Source organism: Protobothrops mucrosquamatus, unplaced genomic scaffold, assembly GCF_001527695.2.
Source record: "Protobothrops mucrosquamatus isolate PMUCROS unplaced genomic scaffold, P.Mucros_1.0 scaffold3881, whole genome shotgun sequence".
In the NCBI taxonomy this organism is placed as follows: domain Eukaryota; kingdom Metazoa; phylum Chordata; class Lepidosauria; order Squamata; family Viperidae; genus Protobothrops; species Protobothrops mucrosquamatus.
Window position 1 is genome coordinate 96,466 of NW_015389830.1, and position 17,020 is coordinate 113,485.

Sequence of the window (17,020 nt, forward strand, 5' to 3'; positions counted from 1 at the left end):
CCATTTTGGATCCTTCTGAAAAATCTGGCAAAAATCTGTGGGCTTCTTCTCGGAGAGAATGTATTTTGTTGCATAAAATAAAATGCCCAAAGGAAACTTCTTAGTCCCGGTTATCAAAATATTAAAAATAATTCCAATAATATTAGACAGTGAGATTTATTCAAGTTAACCAATGTGTTTGGAGCCACGCGTCAATTACTTTGTCGCCTACATTCAACATAAGTTTTACCTACGGCCATTCGTTCAGTGACAGTGCTGAATGAATGGTAGTTACAGTCAGTCTTTGGCATTCCGGCTGTTCCAGCATCTCCACTGTCCTGTGATGCCTCCCTTAGCAATGGAAATTCTAGTCCAGGGGTCTTCAAACTTGGCCCTTTTATGACTTGTGGATTTCAACTCCCAGAATTCCTCAGCCAGCATGCCTGGGTGAGGAATTCTGGGAGTTGAAGTCCAGGGCTCTTCAAACTTGGCCCTTTCATGACTCGCAGACTTCAACCCCCAGAATTCCTCAGCCAGTGTACCTGGCTGAGGAATTCTGGGAGTTGAAGTCCACAAGTCATAAAAGAGCCAAGTTTGAAGAGCCCTGTTCTAGTCCCTATTGATGTCATAGGCTGAGGATTCCTTGTAGTGAATGAAAAGCTAAGTTTTAGTGTCCTTGGAGGGCTCCGTCCCAGGGTGGTCCCAATGGTGCTGTTCAAAAGATAGCTGGATTTTCCTGTTGTTGTTTTTTCCTTGAAAACACTTCGCTTCTCATTCAAGAGAAGTTGAGAACTGAAGAAGCTTCTTGGATGAGAAGTGAAAAAAGGGAAAAAAAATCAAGCAAGTCCAGTTGATTTTTGAACAGCCCTTTTGGCTCTAAATTTTGGTAAGAATTTAATGAAAATAAAGACTTAACTTTTTCCCCACCCAAGTTCACCAATATTTTGAAACAGGGGTCTTCAAACTTGGCCCTTTTATGACTTGTGGACTTCAACTCCCAGAATTCCTCAGCCAGGCATGCTGGCTGAGGAATTCTGGGAGTTGAAGTCCACAAGTCATAAAAGGGCCAAGTTTGAAGACCCCTGCTTTGAAATCTATCCACAGAAGGAATCCCTGAAGACCATCTTAAAAACGTCTAGAATATCTTGCTCGTATACTTCTTCCTAACATATTTCACTCTTACTCCATAGAACATTTTGTTTATTTTTTCTCCTAGAGAGGCTCTGCCGAATTTGACCTTGTAGTTTAGATTGGACCCCTTTCCTTTATATAATTGCACCAACCTAAACTCTTAACCATCTATAAACTATAAAGTGTGTAGATTGATGCTTGCAAAAAGGCAGCCCCTGGATGACTCCAGATGTGTGCATGCTGCTGACTCAGAATCAGAAGAGGAGGAGAAGACCATGCGTTAGAGGTTAGACTCCAGCAGGATTCCTTGTTGGAGGATGCCTGAAAGCACCACTGAGTAACTAAGATTAAAGAAGCAGAGTGCTCATAATATATTTATCTTGGATGTAGGAGATGAATTTAGCAACAGACCATGTGTTTTTTGCAGGACATGCACTGATGGTGTGACACAGTAGACGCCTCTTTGAGAACCAATTAAGTTAACAATTTTCTCCCTTTCTGAATGCATCCCTCTAACCCAGCCAGTATTTCTCCCCCAGTTCTTGTCCTGCAGGGACCTGTGATGGGTGTATATTCCGCTTCTTGTGGGAAAGCGCAGAAGCTTGTCCCATGTGTACCGAGCAGGACTATCACGAGATCGAAGGTGCTTGCAAAAAGGGGCACCAGGTAATTAACTGGTTACGTCTTTGGTGGCAGGATCAACACAGCTTCTGTAGTTGGACACTATACTTTCTATCTTATTAAAAATCCTAATTCTGTTACAAATTTGGGTAGGGCGCAAGGGATCCCAAATGTACCACCAGTGACCTTGGGTCTTCATTTTTTTTCTCCCATAAGCAGAGCTGAAATATAAGATACTTCAAAACATGAGAATATACTAAGACTTAAAATCATTTTAAAAAAATAAAGGAAGAAACACAAATAAAGGAAACATATGCCAGTTGTTGAAGAGAGTTGATTTACAAACCCCCAGTTGATCACTGGCTGGTTTTATGTAAGCCACTAGATCTGTTCTTTGGGGATAAAAAATGGGTGTGGATGAACGCTGTTGGAGATCTTGTATTCAAAAGAAAGGGTGAGAAATTTGCCAACCCTCTTCAATGTGGCCCTATGTTAAGATGTCCACAGGATATAAAATAATACATACAGTAGATGGTGAAAAGTATTGTTTGAATGGAAGATCTAGACCCAGATAAAAAGGACTAGGTCTTCTGTCTGTGGAAGTTCTCATTCATCCAGGTCATGGCTGTCCCAAAGCAGCTTTTTCAAAAGACAACTGGATTTTTCTTTATTTTTTTTTCCCTTGAATATGTTTCGCTTCTCATCTAAGAAACTTCTTCAGTTCTGGAGAACCGAAGAACTTCTCCAGAACTGAAGAAGCTTCTTGGATGAGAGGCAAAATGTCTTCAAGGAAAAAAACAACAAAGGGAGTCCAGTTGCCTTTTGAAAAAGCACTTTTGGGACAACCATGACCTGGATGACTGAGAATCTCATAAATGGAAGACCTAGTCCAGGGGTAGACAACCTTGGCTCTTTTATGATGCGTGGACTTCAACTCCCAGAATTCCTCAGCCAGCATGGCTCAGGTTGGAAACCTCTCCCTTTCCCCTCAGCATGGCTGGCTCAGGAATTCTGGGAGTTGAAGTCCACGAGTCATAAAAGAGCCAAGGTTGCCTACCCCTGACCTAGTCCTTGTTATTTGCAAAGATTCTTACAGAAGATGCTAAGAATCATATGGCCCAGACAGGAAAGTACTTCTTAAACAAAAAGATATCTTCAGCAGTATGCAGATAGAAGAAATATCTTGAATATGAGGTCTTGCTTAGAAACATAACAGAGAGGAGTCAACTAAATGTGCTTTACAACAAGGAAGAGAGAAAGGGGGAAAAACAATACTAGTTGCCTTCCTGTCCTGACTATTTACTTACAATGGAATTATTTGTCCTCAGTGGAAATCATAGACGATGGTTGATTAGATTCTTAGGCTCCTAGGATGTTTCAGTTTAATATTAAACTATTTAAATAAAAAAACATATGAACTTGTATATACATGCATTATTTCTTACTTCTCCTTAGCTTGCCTGGAATTGACTTAATGTGTCATTGCTTACTGTAAATGTAAGCTCCATAGAACTGAGTGGAATTGTCTCCTAGGAAAAATCAAATGTATAAAATTGATTGATTATTGATTGGTTGATTGATTGATTGTCTCATTTATTCACTCACTCACTCACTCACTCATTCATTCATTCATTCATTCATTCATTCTCTCTCTCTCTCTCATGCTTAGGAAACCTTATATGTCTGGAATGAACCGAAGTTATGTATAAAAGGGGTTTCCTTGCCTGAAAAAAAGATTATAATCTGTGAAACGCTGGATTTCTGGCTGAAAGTCGGTGCAGGGGTTGGTGCCTTCACAGGAGTCCTGCTCATTGCCTTAACTTGCTATTTCTGGAAGAAAAATCAGAAGTGAGTCCCCTATGTCCTTTTAAGGAGAAATCTAGTTGATTGGCTGATTTTGCAGAGTTAAATTCAGCTTAGGGTATTGTCTTTTTCTGACTTTCTGGATCTCAGCTGTTTATCCTTTTCCCCCAAATTAACCATCTCAGGAAGGAATCCACCTTTTTAAAAAACATTTTTCTTTAAGAAGAAATCATAGCCAAATCAACAAGGGAGCAAAGTGGGATGCCATGTTGATTAGATCTCACCCATTCCTGTAGCCTCACAACGGCATAATTTTATAATTACTTTGGGGTCCTTGGTGTTCTCTGAGCTTGCTGGTTTTCTTGCAGACATTTCATTACCGAACTAGGTAACATCATCAGTGTGCACATAATTACTTTGCTTCCTGCCTCTCTGAGAGACAGTCTGTCCTTCCATTGGTGGAGAGTTCCATTGGCCCACCTCCCCATTCCTGATTCCCCACTATTAGTTTGGCACCTTACCTTGCAGGACTCTTGTCAACTTGCACCATAACTTATGCAGGAGAGGGAGGAGTGGCCTCTGAAAACACCCCAAAAATCTTCTGTACTTTTGATGTGCAACTTACGTTTGCGTTGTCTTGTTTCTGAATCGGGGGGGGGGGGAAGCTCTGCTTAATTGTATTAAATATCTATCGGAAGAATCTTTTCTTATCTCACTGATTAATCCCCCCAGTTATAGTCTGTGTGAGTTGACAACATTGCTTCTTTTTTTAAAATTAGTTTACAATATAAAATACAAAATACAATAGTGGGAGAATAGGGGAGGGAGAAGGGAAGGGAAAAGGGGAAAAAGAAAAAAAGGCGTTGACTTCCATCTCCCTTTGGTGCCGCAGAATAAGATAATTACATCAAACCTCAACTTTTTACTTCGACATCGTAATGTAAACTAGCCGTTTCTATATAAAAAAAACACCCTACCCCAGTGGTGGCGAACCTATGGCAAGGGTGCCAGAGGCGGCACTCGGAGCCCTCTCTGTGGGCACATGCACCGTCGTCCCAGCCCCACCTCCTCCCACGGCCCCCTCTTCACCAGCAGCCCCCCTGGAGGAGAGCCGCCCCCAGGTGCGGCCCACGTAAAGCAGCACAGCCAAGGACATGGTAGCCGTGCACTGGGAACAAGTCTCTACCCTTGCAGCCCGTCATGCACATCTGATGCTGCGGGGCACGGGCAGAGGGCGTGGCCGCCATGGCGCTGCTGGGCTGCCTTGGTGATCTGTGGCGGGTTGTGGAGGTGGTGGGTGGCCCAGTGGGCAGGGCAGAGCAGGGAAGGGGGATGGGGGGCAGGTTTTGGGCACTCAGTCTCTAAAAGGTTCGCCATCACTGCCCTATCCAATTGGTAAACAAGCAAAATCAATGTTTAATTTTTTTTCCCCACCGCAAGCAGAGTCCGGAAGGGGCTTCCCAGTAGAAACAAAAAAGTCACTGTAATTTTTTTTTTCTTTAATCAAAGCGGTCAGTTTAGCACTAACATGGCTTCTGTCTGTATTGGTTTCCGCAGATTGGAGTATAAATATTCGAAACTGGTAATGACGGCCAATTCAAAAGAGTGCGAGCTTCCGGCTGCCGATAGCTGTGCGATCATGGAAGGAGAAGACAACGAAGAGGAAATAGTGTATTCGAATAAGCAGTCGTTGTTAGGAAAACTCAAATCACTGGCCACAAAGGTAAGCGTGGGAACCGCGAGAATTAACTTCTGACTGCAGTTGTATCTGGTCCTCTGAAGTATCACAGCAGAATAATTTAAAGGGAAATAACAAATAACAGAGTTGGAAGGGACCTTGGAGGTCCTCTAGTCCAACCCCCTGCTCAAGCAGGAGACCCTATACCACTTCAGACAAGTCTCTTCTTAAAAGCTCCAGTGATGGAGAAAGGAGGGAGGGAGGGAGGAAGGAAGGGAAGGAGGGAAGGAAGGAAGGAAGGAAGGAAGGAAGGGAGGAAGAAGAACAGCAGAAAAACAGAATTGGAGGGGACCTTGGAGGTCTTCTAGTCCAACCCCCTATATCATTTCTGACAAGTGGATGTCCAGTCTCTTCTTAAAAGCCTCCAGTGATGGAGAAAGGAGGGAGGGAGGGAGGGAGGGAGAAAGGAAGGAAAAAAGAATAGCAGAATAACAGAATTGGAAGGGACCTTGGAGGTCTTCTAGTCCAACCCCCTATATCATTTCTGTCCAGTCTCTTCTTAAAAGTCTCCAGTGATGGAGCACCCACAATTTCTGGAGGCAAGCCGTTCCACTGACTAATTGTGACAAAACAGCTATCCTCCGCTTATTACCATTCCTTTAGTGACTGTTTGAAGTTACAATAGCACAGAAAAAAATGTGTTTTATGACTGGTCCCGGTGCTTACAACCATCATCCAGCACCCCCATGGTCATGCGATCAAATTCAGGTATTTGACCACTGGCATTTATTTATGATGGTTCCAGCATTCTTGGGTCACGTGATCCCCGTCGTGACCTTCCCAACCAGCTTCCAACAAGCAAAGTCAATAGGGAAAGCAGGATTTGCTTAATGACCCTGATTTACGTAACCACTGCAGAGCCTGGGTGGCGCAGTGGTTTGAATGCAGCATTGCAGGCAAACTCTGCCCGCTGCCAGCAGTTCGATCCTGACCAGCCAAGGTTGATTCAGCCTTCCATCCTTCTGAGGTCGTAAAACGAAGACCCAAGTTATTGGGGGCAAATGCTGACTCTGTAAAACCGTTTAGAGAGGGCTGTAAAGCACTGTGAAGCGGTATATAAGTCTAAGTGCTATTGCTGTTTAGAAAAAGGTGGAAGTCAATGAGATGAAAATATCTAAGCAAGCCAACTGTCTGGGGCCCATACAACAAAGGAAAAGCATTTCCCCAAACTCATTGCTGAAAGCAAAATGCCGTATCCTGGAGTATTAAAGCATCTAAATCCTCTAAGGCAGGGGTCCTCAAACATGGCCACTTTAAGACTTGTGGACTTCAATTCCCAGGATTCCCCAGCCAGCCATGCTGGCTGGGGAATTCTGGGTGTTGAAGTCCACAAGTCTTAAAGTGGCCACGTCTGAGGACCCCTGCTCTAAGGCACTCATAGCAGCTGCCTCAAAGGACATCCCTTTGATCATGGTGGCGCAGTGGTTCGAATGCAGCATTGCAGGCAAACTCTGCCCACTGCCAGCAGTTCGATCCTGACCGGCTCAAGGTTGACTCAGTCTTCCACCCTGCCGAGGTGGGTAAAATGAGGACCCAGATTGTTGGGGGGCAATAGGCTGACTCTGTAAAATCCCTCAGAGAGGGCTGGAAAGCCCTCTGAAGCGGTATACAAGTGTAATTGCTCTTGCTATCCACTTACCAAAAAAAGTCATAAAATTGATCACAGCCCACTTAACAATTGCCTTGCTTTGCACTGGAAATTCTAGTTGTAAGTTGAGGACCACCTGTATGGAATATTTCAGTGGTGGCGAACCTATGGCACGTGTGCCAGAGGCGGCACTCGGAGCCCTCTCTGTGGGCACGCTCGCCATGCCCCGGAGATGGCAACCGTCCCTCTTCAACCAGCCTCCCACTAACTCGCCGAGGTCCCACATAGCTGGATGCATCCTAGCACCCATGCGCTCGCTGGTGTCTGTGTGCAGGGGCTGATGGTGTCAGGCAGCAGCCACCCCGTCCCCTGCCTCACCTTGTCCTGTGACAATGGCACCCCCGCCCTGCCTCACCTTGCCTCGCCTCACCCCGCAGGTGAGCCTCCTGCCCCCTGCCCCACCTGCCAGAGACCCCCTGGATCTCCCCCAACCCTGCCCAGCCCCCAAAGGTGTCCCTCCCCACGAGCAACATTGAGGTGATCACGCCCACCTTGGCCACACTCACCCAGTCTGCCATGACCACCACAACCACACCCATCCAGTGGGCCATGCCCACTTGGCACCCGTCAATAAATAAGTGGGCTTTGGGTTGCAGTTTGGGCACTCGGTCTCTAAAAGGTTCACCATCACTGGAATATTTCATAAATAAAACTGGTGATTGCATAGCACAAGCTTTATCAGGAGCATCCTCTATGCCATTTCATTATTATTATTTCTTAATGTGCAAATCTTGTCTGCATTTCGTGTGATTTTTTTCCCCCCTCTTGCGCATCGGTTATTTTTTCTTTTCTTTTTTTAACTCAAGGGAATTTGTTCCCGTAAAACTGTCATGTCCCTTTCTCTCTCTAAACTTCAAAGCGGCTTCCAGAAAATCTTTAGAAAGCTATTTAAAATTGAGACAATAAGCATCTTCAAAATGGAACGTTTTTAACAAGAGCTGAGTGAGCCGAATAAAAAGTGGTGCTTGGAAGATAATTCTTCCCCCCCCCCCGGTGTGGGATAGGTATGCAAACTAGGTACAAAATGTAATAGGTAGAAACTCAGTCCTCGCACACAGATACACACACACACACACACACACAAACACTGCAACACGTGAGGTTAGATAATCAAATTCGGTTCCTGATTTCATGGATCATCTTTCCCTAATTTGAATAGACAAAATGCCTTTTTAGTTCTATTATTTCAAGTTGGAGCATCTTCTGAAGGAGGCCATCTGATGATGTGGTGAGGTCATTGGAAGCGGGGCGAGCAAATCATTTTGGATTGCTTTTTAGCCTTTATGGGTAGAGAGCAAGAGCTAGAAGAAGACCCTCAAAAGAAGGTTGCTGCCATTGTTGTTGTTGTTAGTTGCGAAGTCGTGTCCGACCCATCGCGACCCCATGGACAACGTTCCTCCAGGCCTTCCTGTCCTCTACCATCTTCTGGAATCCATTTAAGCTCACGCCTACTGCTTCAGTGACTCCATCCAGCCACCTCATTCTCTGTCGTCCCCTTCTTCTCTTGCCCTCAGTCTTTCCCAGCATTAGGCTCTTCTCCAGTGAGTCCTTCTTTCTCATTAGGTGGCCAAAGTACTTGAGTTTCAGCTTCAGGATCTGGCCTTCTAAAGAGCAGTTGGGGTTGATCTCCTCTAGGACTGACCGGTTTAATTGCCTTGCAGTCCAGGGGACTCGCAGGAGTCTTCTCCAGCACCCTAGTTCAAAGGCCTCCATTCTTTGGCGCTCAGCCTTTCTTATGGTCCAACTTTCACAGCCATACATCGCAACTGGGAAAACCATGGCCTTGACTATACGTACTTTTGTTGGCAGGATGATGTCTCTGCTTTTTAGTATGCTGTCTAGATTTGCCATAGCTTTCCTCCCCAGGAGCAAGCATCTTTTAATTTCTTGGCTGCAGTCCCCATCTGCGGTGATCTTGGAGCCCAGGAAGATAAAATCTGTCACTACCTCCATTTCTTCCCCATCTATTTGCCAGGAATTGAGAGGGCCGGATGCCATTGCCACCTTTAAAACCTCTGGGTTTGTACAGGGCTTTAGGCTTGATTTGGAACATCGAAAAGGGCAAATCTGCCCACGTCCATTACTTCTTAAAGCAGCTATGTCTCTTTTCTGGAATCGTGTGCCTGCAGCGGAATCCCTCTCGTGACGCCTACCCGATCCAGAGAAGAGACACGGCTGCTTTAACGAGTTGCAAGCCAGCGCTGCGTTTGCGCTGCTGTGTTTTGCTGTACTTGGACCTCATACCATCCTATGTCTGAAGAACAGACACGGATAATTGCATGCACATATAATTTGGCAGCAGTCCAAACATTACAGGTAGTTAAATGCTGGGTTCACACCATCTGCTTATCCAGAGAAACTTGACAGCTGTATCCAGAGGAGGGTCTGCTTATTTTGGTTTTGAATTTGTGTGGGTTGGTGCATTTGTCATGTGTATCCATCTGTCTGATTTATTTATTTATTTATTTTTGCAATTAAGTGTTCTGTGGGAACTCATAAAATTAGATAATTCAATCCCCAAGTGCAGCCAATGTCTATCTAAATGCTTCTAATAGATTTGATATATTTCTCAATGGTTTGGTTTAGAACTAGACAAGGGAAAGCCTGATTAGTACTTGGATAGGAGACCACCAGGGGATCCTAGGGCTATAGACTAGCCTGGAAAACTAAAAAAAAAAAAAAAAACCATTCCAGACAACGGTAGTTGCAAACCATTTGCATATCATGGCTAAAAGAGTTACACAGTTGTGTCTACGCAGTCATCAAAAGTCAAATGTGAAATTTCCATTTTTGATTTGACTTTTATTTGGTTATATTTTTACATATTTTGTTATAAAATATAATATATGTTATATTTTTGTTATATTTCCCCTATTATTAAGAGCCGTGGTGGCGCAGTAGCTAGAATGCAGTATTGCAGACTAATTCTGCCCACTGCCAGCAGTTCGATCCTGACCAGCCCAAAGTTGTCTTGGCCTTCCAGCGTTCCGAGGTCGGTAAAATGAGGACCCAGATTGTTGGGGGCAACAGGCTGACTCTGTAAACCGCTTAGAGAGGGTTGTTAAAGCAACGAGAAACGGTATATAAGTCTAAGTGGTTCTCAACCTTTTTAATGCCGCGACCCCCAACCGGTCGTAAGTCGAGGACTAAACCGGTCATAAGTTGAGAACTAAACCGGTCGTAAGTCGAGGACTACCCAACCGGTTGTAAATTGAGGACTTTCCCTGCCCGGGAGCGCCACGCATGTGTGGTTCCGCCCCCTGCGCCAGCCGAGGCGTAGCTGGCAAGCGGCAGAGACGGAGCAGGCCGACCACCAGCTGGCCCAGCCCAAGGGAGGTAAGCCACCTGCCGGAAAAGGGGAAAAAATGGCGGACAAAAATGGTGGACAAAAAAAATGGCGGACAGCCTTGCTTGGCGACCCCCGGGAAATGGTTGATCGACCCCAAATGGGGTCGCGACCCATAGGTTGAGAACCGCTGGTCTAAGTGCTATTGCTATTGCTATTTTGTAGTCTTTTGGTCTTAGCGAGAACGCTACGTTAGGGAGGGGCCTTTTGCTCAATTCTGTTGGGTGGATCAGTGACCACCTTCAAACTTTTTTCTTTTCTGACTTAGGAAAAAGAGGACCGCTTTGAATCTGTCCAGCTGAAATCCTCCAGATCTCAAAATATATGAAGATTCAGCTTTGCCCATTGAGTCCAATTTCTATATCCAGGGGACCAATTTTTCAACTCGTGCTGGCCCACATTGGAGGGCCAACTGGCTTCCTGTGAGAAACGTTGAGCGATCCCAGGTGGACAAAGAAAGCAACAAAGAAAGAGAAGGAAAAAAGAGAGAGAAGATACTGCCTTATTGTGAGACTCAGTTGCCAAAAGCAAAGCCAGCCCTTGGCATCTTACAGCTGGTTCAACTCAGGGAATGAGGAACCATGGATGGTGTAGCCTGTTGGGTTGGCTCAGAGGCAGAAAATGTGCATGGCATTTCCTTAAATATACAGTAGCAAGAAATTAAGAAATGGACAGTTTTTTGCCCTCCCTGCTTCTTCGGTTCTCATCTCTTTTCCAGATGTTGCTTCATTCTGTCCTGGGAGAGAGAGGTCCTACCTGACACCAGGTAGAGACCTACCTGTGCATTGCTCTGGCATGGCCGATGCTGCTTCTTATTATCCCTCAAGTTCCTGGCGGTCACCGACATGAAACTGCCTGCATCTTAGAACGTTTCCATGACCAGATTCCACCTTGCCACGTTGAGTTTTCATCTTGAAGTTGAAACTTCAATTAATACTTGAAACAGAAGAACTGTGGATGGTTCCAGTCTCCATCTTTGAAAAAGTTTCTTTCTCATCTTTGGAAAGCAGTGTGCTTGACATAGAGAGCAGTGTGTGTGTGTGTGTGTGTGTGTGTGTATGTCTTGCTGAAGACTGGGAATCTAGTTTCTCACCAGTAGAACCAGCCTCTTCCAGTTGCAGGTGGACCACACTTAAAGATAAAAAATGTCATTCTCTACCTGGTTATCCAGAAAGGCAGCCCTCTGTGTTCAGTGGGACTTGTTCCCTAACAAAAACTATCAGAGGCTTGGTGCAGCTCACACTTAACACCCAAACTCATTGGCTTTACACAAACCCTTTCCTACGGAGGTCCTTTCCCCCACGATTGTGTTTGTTTCGCTTACACCTTAATCAATCCTACGCACACTCTTTTCACTGGTGGTGTAGGAAATGGGACTGTAATGAGGAACTAGCTGCCTTTTACAGCACTGATGGCCTATGGCTACCGAAGGTGAGACCTGGCTCTTCTTAATGTCCGTGTTCACCTGAATAGTTGGATGCTTAAGGATCATGTTTGGTCTGTGCACACCTGTCTAGATTGAGAGGGAAATAATCAATGCAAATTGGGCTTCACATTTTTTTTTTGATATAATCTTACTTCCTTGCACTTATTTCCTTCTGCAGGTTGCAACAGAAAAAATATTCAAGGTGAACAGAGTCAGCAGTTGGGTATAAGAGCAGTGAGGGGGATAGAGGAGGAATGAAGGAGTAACTCATGGACCAAACGAGCTTTGTTGTTGTTGCAGAATCATTTTCCAGCAGGTGAGAAGCATCTGAACGGTAGCCCAGGGCTGGATAGACCACAGGGGAATTTTGGTCTTGCTATGGCCCTCCTTTCTTCTCTCGACCATGCCCAATGCCAAAAATCAGCCATAAGGATGTCATATAATCTTCACGTTTTCAGAATTTCCAACATAAAGGCTATGGATGCAAATATCCATTAGTAGAAAACCAGGGAGATAAATTCTATGAAAGTTAACAGTAAGTTTTATAAACGTATAGTTAAGTTATGGGTGAACTGGGATTTTTTTAATGAGTTCTAATAGGTTCTGAAATGGTTCTAATGAATTCTAAAAATATATAACTGTGTGTATAGTATAAAGCACTGGAAAAAAAACGAAGGGAGACTACTATAATGAGGGGTTTTTTTTTTAAAAAAAAGAAAAAACAAAAAAGCCATTCTCTGTGGTTTATGGCAGACGTTTGATTAATAATCCTTCTTTGAATGAAACCAGATCTGAAACTGTATGCATTCTGAATAATTACCCCAGACTCCCAATACCGGTTCTGAAGATTTATTAATCTTTCATAGGAGAAAGATAATTAAATTTACCCAATGTGCCACATACAGTTCCAGAATATAGGATTTCTCCTCCTTTGTGCGTCACAGAAATTCAGGAAGGGCTTGCAAATTCCTCATTGTTAAAATTGCACTGCGCTTCAACCCTGACAAACACAGGCACACAAAAGATGGGAAAAAAACCCAGCACATTTTCTTTACCTCTGAATGCTTGAACAAAACGATCTGGTGCATTTTTACTCGGAATTAGTTTGCAGGGGTTTCGGTGAGACTCACTCCTTACTCTCTATGCTTTGGATTATAATTTTAAGGCTTTTTTTTTGTATATTTGGTGAGCTTTGTCTATAACTTTTTCTTTATTTATTTGCCGTGAAGGTTTGGGATACAAGCAGTCCTCAACTTACGACCACAACCAAGCCCAATATTTCTGTTGCTAAGAGAGACAGTTCAGTGAGTTTTGCCCTGTTTTATGACCTTTCTTGCTGCAGTTGTTATATGAATCACTGCAATTGTTATGTTAGTAACCCGGTTGTTAAGTGAAGCTGGCTTCCCCCATTGACTTTGCATGTCGGAAGGTCGCACGAAAAGGATCACCTGACCCCGGGACGCTGCGACCGTCATAAATGTGAGTCAGTAGCCAAGATCTGAATTTTGATCACGTGACCGTGGGGATGCTGCAACAGCTGTAAATGTGAAAAACGGTCACAGGTCACTTTTTAAAAATGCAATTGTAACTTAGAAGGGTCACTAAATGAACTGCTGTAAGTTGAGGACTATTTGTATTACTTTTTTTTTACTGGATAGGCATTGTGCTGTTGTTGTTATTATTATTTCTCTGTGGAATGATTTTTACGGGACACCCTCCTCGGTTTAAACAGTTAGAAGCTGGCCCTTTGAATAATTTTGGTTGCATTGCTAAAATTAGAATGGGGCATTTTGAAATACTACTTCGCAAATTTCTCCAGGGGTTTAAGAGATGCTCAAGGAGTGTCTGAAGACCAGGGCTTTCCTCGGGGAAGTGACGGCAGCCCAGTTGTGCTGCTAGGGAACGTAAACAGCACGGAAAGGAACACTTCCTCCTCGTGCTGCCTTTTCGTAGAATTCAGTTGCGGTGTGGGAAGAGTGTGAGGAAGCTGCCACTTCAGGAAAGATTGTTTGAAAACAAACAAACAAACGAACAAAAGAATAGAAGCCTCGGCTGTCTCATTAGATCAGTGGTTCTCAACCTTCCTAATGCCGTGACCCTTTAATACAGTTCCTCATGTTGTGGTGACCCCCAACCCTAAGGGCTCTCCAAGCGCGCACTGACGCCGCCCACTCACCTGCCACGCCCGGGGCTCAGCGTGCCTCGCCTGTCCTTGTCTCACTTCCAAAGGTCGCCGGCCTGCCTGGCTCCAGCTGGCCGGGGAGGGGGGCAGGAAGGCCACTCCGCCAGCTCTGCCCAGCCTGGTTGGGGAAGCGCCCAGGCGGGGAGAGGGAGAGAGAGCGAGAGAGAGTGAGAGAAAGCGAGAGCCAAGAGGGCGACAGCACTGGCAGAGCTTAGTTCAGCCTCCTCCATGGAAAGGGCTGTGAAGCAGCGCAGCCTTCCTTAGAAGATGCTCGACGGAAACGAATCCGGCACTGCAACGGCCCCCAGCTCGAAGCCGTGCGAAGATGGATAGAGGAGCGGTGTCTCGGTTCCTAAGACCATCGGAAATATGTGTTTTCCGATGATCTTAGGTGACCCCTGTGAAAGGATCGAACGACCCCCAAAGGGGTCGCGACCCACAGGTTGAGAACCGCTGCATTAGATAGAATGAACAGCGAAGGCTATCCAAAAGAACATTGTTCTCCTTTGAAAGCCGTGTCCTAAAAACAGTTCCATAAAAGAAGATGTCGTAGCTTTAACAAACCCATCCAAGGTCACCTGAGTCTTTAAAGCAGCTGCCTCGCTTTTTCAGGAGGCGCCAAGACTGCAAGAGGCTCATACCCTGTCTCAATTGGTTTTTGAAGCATCATCTGTGGAATAAACAGTTCCTCCCCGGTGTGGTTTTTTAAGAGGCTCAGGTTCAGTGGCGGGATTCAGCCGGTTCGCACCACTTCGGCAGAACCGGTAGCTAATTTTTTGTTGCTCAGGCCCAGAACGGACTTCTGGAAGCGGCATCCACACAGAAAACCGGTTGTTCACCTATCTGAATCCCACCACTGCTCAGGTTGGTGTGTTGCACCACAGAGAGAACTGAACTGAAGAGGCTTCTCAGATGAGAATTGAAACATTATCTCCCCCCCCAAAAACCCCCCAAAACAAAACAAGAAAGTCCAGTTGCCTTTTGGAAAAGCACCTTTGGGACGACCGTGACCTGGATGGTGGAAAATCTCCATAGACCAGTTGTTCCAGGAACCAGTTGTTCCTGGAACAAGTACTGTATCCACCTGATCATTTCTGAGCGTTCAGACATCTGCTGAAGAGAAGTTCATCCTAGTCACAGGAGATTTTTTTCCCCTTGTTTTGGCTGGGCTGTATCTTTCTTGGCCCTGTTGATTTCTTTTATTTCTTTCTTAGATTTACACCTCACTTTTGCCCAAGGAATTCAAAGCAACATCCATAACATCCAGTTTTTCTCCACTGCAACCACAGATAGGCTGGGTTGAGAGGGATTAACTGGATGAGAGGCTGCAGGGCTAAGGCTAGATTTGAACCCGGGTCTTCCCAGCCTTGGTCTGACACTTTCCTCACTACCACACCCTGCTTGATGCTGGCTTATCTAAACTATCAGTGTTGGATTCTGTATCTTTCGATTTGTGGGACACAGAGGTATGATGTACTGTAGGCACCTTAAAACGCAAATGTCTCTACTTTTTTTTCTTTCTATGAAGACCAAAACATGATTGTTTCTAACTTTCCTCAAGAGCATCTCTTTTACATGATTTATGGGGGGTATATTCAGAACCTGTGGCCTCTGGGTGAGGTTGGACATGTCTCACAACATCAACCAAGCTGTTGGAGGGTGGAGGAAATTTTAGCAAAGGAGGTGGCTGACAGAACCCTCTCCTCAGAAGGTTTGATTATGTTTAGCAATTTTTTTTTTGGAAGAAACACAGGCTTCCATTCTTGCCTTATAATATTACAACTGGGACACAAAGTGTAACCTGTAGGTTTACCGTGTTCTGAGGAGAGAACGTCAGAGAGGAAAAGTACCGTCTCCCTGCTGTATCAGAAGCATCCAAAAGCTTAGAATGAAGAGAATACACCAAACACCTGTCAAAAGCTTTGATAGTGTGGCCAGCTGAGGTTTCGTACTTTGCTCTCCTCAGTTTACCTTTCATGTGGTTGGTAGCAGAGTTTAGTGTGGCAGTGTTTTAGTTTGAATGGGTTTCAAATCGGGGGAGTGAGGCGGAAATATGTAGGGTATCCTGGCCACAGTTCGTCCTCTGCAATTTTCAATGAGGAATTTGAAGTTCTAGTACAGGGGTCTTCAAACCTGGCCCTTTGATGACTTGTGGACTTCAACTCCCAGAATTCCTCAGCCAGACATGCTGGCTGAGGAATTCTGGGAGTTGAAGTCCACAAGTCATCAAAGGGCCAAGTTTGAAAACGCCTGTTCTAGTAATTCTGTCTAGCTGCGCATGTCTATAAATACGTATTAATGGAGTTTTCCCCGAGTAGTCCTCAATTTACGACCACAATTGAGCCCCAGATTTCTGTTGCTAAGTGAGACAGTGGTCAAGTGAGTTTTGCCTCATTTTACAACCTTTCTTCCCACAGTTGTTAAGTGAGTCACTGCAGTTGTTAACTTAATAACCTAATTATTAACTGAATCTGGCTTCCCAATTGACTTTGCTTGTCAGGTCGCAAAAGGGATCACATGATCCTTGGACACAGCAACCGCCATAAATATGAATCAGTTGCTAAGTGTCTGAATTTTGATCACATGACCCATGGGGTTGCTGCAATGGTTGTAAGTGTGAACGGTCACTAAATGAACTGTTGTTAAGTCGAGGACTACCTCTATAAATATAACTCACCCAAGTAGAAAAATTGTTCGCCCTAAAGGATCACATAATTTTGGGTGGGCTGGGAAATTAGGAACGTCCAAGGGCGAATTATGGAAACTTGATTTTAATGCAATTTCTTATGCTTCTCGGGCGATTAAGAACATTTTTTTTTCCAATGTTTCTCCAGCAGTTTTAATTTAAACTCTTCCAAATTGGCTTGAATGCCAATTCTGCAATTGGAATTTCTGTTGTATCCCATGTAGCCATATCGGTTATGAAATTGCTGCTATGAGTTCAAACGATGCGAAAGGTGGTTGTTTAACCTTTGGATTTCAACTAATAAATGCCAGCCTTTATTGACCTAATTGGCTGAAATTGTATCTTTGTTCTTAACACCCAGTGTTAACACCCACTCAGTCAAGTAGAGACCTAAAGGATTAATTTTCAGCATATCTCATGGTTATAGACACTGAGAATAATTGGTTAATTTGATTAACCT

General features: G+C 44.6%; 1 protein-coding gene across 2 annotated transcripts in view; it reads left to right on the plus strand.

Moving 5' to 3' along the window:
- KIAA1324L (KIAA1324 like) overlaps positions 1–10,599 on the plus strand; it is a 58,533-nt gene extending 47,934 nt beyond the window's left edge. For both annotated transcript variants that reach the window (XM_015827697.1, XM_015827698.1), the window contains exons 17-20: positions 1,650–1,776; positions 3,401–3,579; positions 5,092–5,257; positions 10,535–10,599. In XM_015827697.1, the coding sequence (XP_015683183.1) occupies positions 1,650–1,776; positions 3,401–3,579; positions 5,092–5,257; positions 10,535–10,594 (532 nt within the window). In that variant the 3' untranslated portion in view covers positions 10,595–10,599. The remainder of the gene's footprint in view (positions 1–1,649; positions 1,777–3,400; positions 3,580–5,091; positions 5,258–10,534) is intronic.
- Positions 10,600–17,020: the final 6,421 nt, after the last annotated feature.